The sequence below is a fragment of the Lottia gigantea genome, assembly GCF_000327385.1.
Source record: "Lottia gigantea unplaced genomic scaffold LOTGIsca_4, whole genome shotgun sequence".
In the NCBI taxonomy this organism is placed as follows: domain Eukaryota; kingdom Metazoa; phylum Mollusca; class Gastropoda; family Lottiidae; genus Lottia; species Lottia gigantea.
The window spans coordinates 3,318,065-3,320,953 of NW_008709379.1; the positions used below are offsets into that span (position 1 = coordinate 3,318,065).

General features: G+C 33.6%; 1 protein-coding gene across 1 annotated transcript; it reads right to left on the bottom strand.

Annotated features, from left to right (window-relative positions):
- Window positions 1-827: 827 nt before the first annotated feature.
- LOTGIDRAFT_65191 (hypothetical protein) lies at window positions 828-2,889 on the bottom strand (the record flags this gene model as incomplete). Its single annotated transcript, XM_009059549.1, has 5 exons — window positions 828-1,358; window positions 1,600-1,696; window positions 1,945-2,017; window positions 2,287-2,499; window positions 2,823-2,889. Coding segments are annotated over 5 exons (981 nt in total), but the record flags the coding sequence as incomplete, so codon positions are not given.

The window sequence follows — 2,889 nt, forward strand, 5'->3', positions numbered from 1 at the left end:
GTGAACTATATACTATACTAGCTTTGTGATTTTGGTTCCATGCTTGTAACCTATTCGCCTGAACGTCTACACGACTTCAGCGTGGCCAATATTACAGAGTTGGAGGGGGGGTGGCAAAATATGTTATATGCACCGAATCATCTGAGAACTCCCTCAGACGACCAATGGTGGTTGTCTCTTAAGGCAGAAATACCACATTTGGAATTTCAACATCGACAAGTTGATCCCCCAAGTCAGTATGCTCCCTATTGCATCCCACTGCCCCAAGAGATAAGGAGCCGCTGTTAGACTCTTGGGGACTTGAGGACTTGCTTTTTGTGAAAAAAAAAATTGGCCATTACAGCCATACTATACAATTATACAATTTGAATTTGATCCGAATTTTCGCTATAAAATGTCGAAAAAATTCATGTGTTCTATCTATTTTATCTTTATCATAGTCTAATGTATAATTAATGGGAGGCAACTCTTCTTACTTGTAATACCACAACTATTTTCTATATCAGGCCCAGTTTAAATGCAATAATTGGTTAGGGTATTTATGCAACGTTTCGCAGAGTTTCTCTTGTCGCGTCCGCTTTTTAGACAAATTTTAAATTTTTTCTTGAAATTGATAGGGAAATTCATCAAGGTGCACTATATCAAATAGCCTATCAATCTCAAGCACAATCTGTGGATAGGATTGGCATGATGATGACTTTTCAACAACAGTTACATTATAATAAAAAATCCAGAGCTAACCCAAAATATTTGTAGAAAAGAAACAATGATCAACATAACAAAGCCATTATTGAATTAACCATTCATTAACCATCAGAAACATACAGATCTGGTAGTTCATTCAATAATAAATGATTAACCTCCTTATCTTCACTACTATCAGGCTTACATAATGTGATTTTATCTTGGGAGTCCACAGTATTAAAATCTTGAGGTATATACATTAAATCTTGAGTTGTTTCAGACATCAAGTCTGATGATATGCTGTCCAACTTTCGGAATGCTAAACAATGTAAATGTTCCTTCTTCACATATTTCCATCTTTTAAATCCAAGTGATTCCACTGCCAATTTCCAACTTTTGATCATGGCAGCGTTACGATGTTGACTGTGAGAATCTGGTGTTATAATTAATAACAACCCATTTAACGCTAATAATTCCTGCGCCTTTTTACAACACAATAATCTTTGATGGGGAGATGGGAAATATTCTAATAACAAGGAAAATACACAAACATGGAAAAGTTGTTTTGGTAACTGTTCAATGGGACTATGTAGTGTGTTAATATAAGAATGTATAGTCTCAGATGGTAATGGATCAATTGTTTGTATATTGAGAAAATCACACTGGAACACACTCTGAAAAATAAAAGATGCATCTTTTTTATAATAGTTCATTTAAACCATTTAAAGTATAATTAATGACTCATTCAAGTATATGTATCAAATTGCTGTGATAGTATCTTTTTTGACAAATGGTCACAATAAAGCATAATTTTCTGAATTTTATTTTTGATGCACTGTACTCATTGATAAAAATGATTATATGATTGCAGACGAAACGACTTAAAATTTGTGACGAAATATATTCAAATCTTACAGGTGTGGCTGGACATATATCAATACCAACTGTTTGGAACTCGTTAAACATGTTGAAAGGATTGTAACAACTACCAACATCTAATAGTCGTATCTTACTCTCTAGGGTTGGAGGGCTGAAATAGAGACAACAGCAAACTTCAACAGTGTCAATGTAGGCCTAGAGATTCCTATGGTAACAAAAGTAACAAAGCAAAAGACCCTTCTTCTTGTCTTGATTTTATATTGTGCATTACCTTCAGTCATACTGCAAGCCTTTAAAAAATGTCAGTCAGTTATAAAAATGGTGCAAATACTTTATGTGGAATGATATGTAAAAAGAAAAAATTCCAAAACTCACCAACACAATGTTTTTGTTGTATTTGGTAAGAATAACCCACTATCTAATTTCTGATTAGTCACTGAAGCTGATGACTGCTCTTCAGGATGATTTGAATTCTTTGGTGGAGAGGATAAACTTGTATTTTGCAATTCACCTTCATGACTTGTAGGTCTACTAAGTGAAATTGTCTTCCTATTTTCTACAGTATAAATAATATTTTTTATTTCAAACATGAGGATTCAAAAGAGGTTTCCTTGCCTTAGTATATGTATTAGGGACATTGTTTGCTTTATTAATCTATAGGCTAGCTTGTGCTTCTATATAATGCTATTGAAAAATTTCTAATGGGAATGGTATATAGGCTACCTGAGCTCTGCCTTCTTAGATCTTTTGCTATCAATTTACTAAGTCCATCTTTATAAAAATATTCTATAATAGTTTGATAACACCATTCTATTCTAGACTCTGATTTATCATTCCAATGATCTACAGCTAAATGATGCATGGCTTCCGCGTATTCTACTAAAACCTGTTTATTTTGACAGTGGTTTTCCCAGATTTCATTACAGTCTGCATCATCTGTAATAAAAATAAAAATTCAAAAATGTGGTGAAATGAGAGAAAAAGCTCAATTTCAAAATCACAGGTGTGTAATAGGCATATCCATGTTTTGTCACTAAATTTACTATGCAGATGGAAAATTGTAAATGTAAGCCTATATTTAGCATCAATGATAGTAGTTATGGCACAAATGACGCTCCATACAAAAGAGATCCACTGCGTGGCCTTCCTGATTTTTGAAAGACAACAATTATGGCAAAAATGCCACTCCAAACAACATGAAAGAGATCTAATGCTGATTGTTAAAGTGTAGTTTTTGTAAAAAAATTTGATCTACCTACTTGACTGAAGCTTCTGACGTAAACTGGCATGGACCCCTTTTATAATACCAGCTAAACGTTTGTGTTC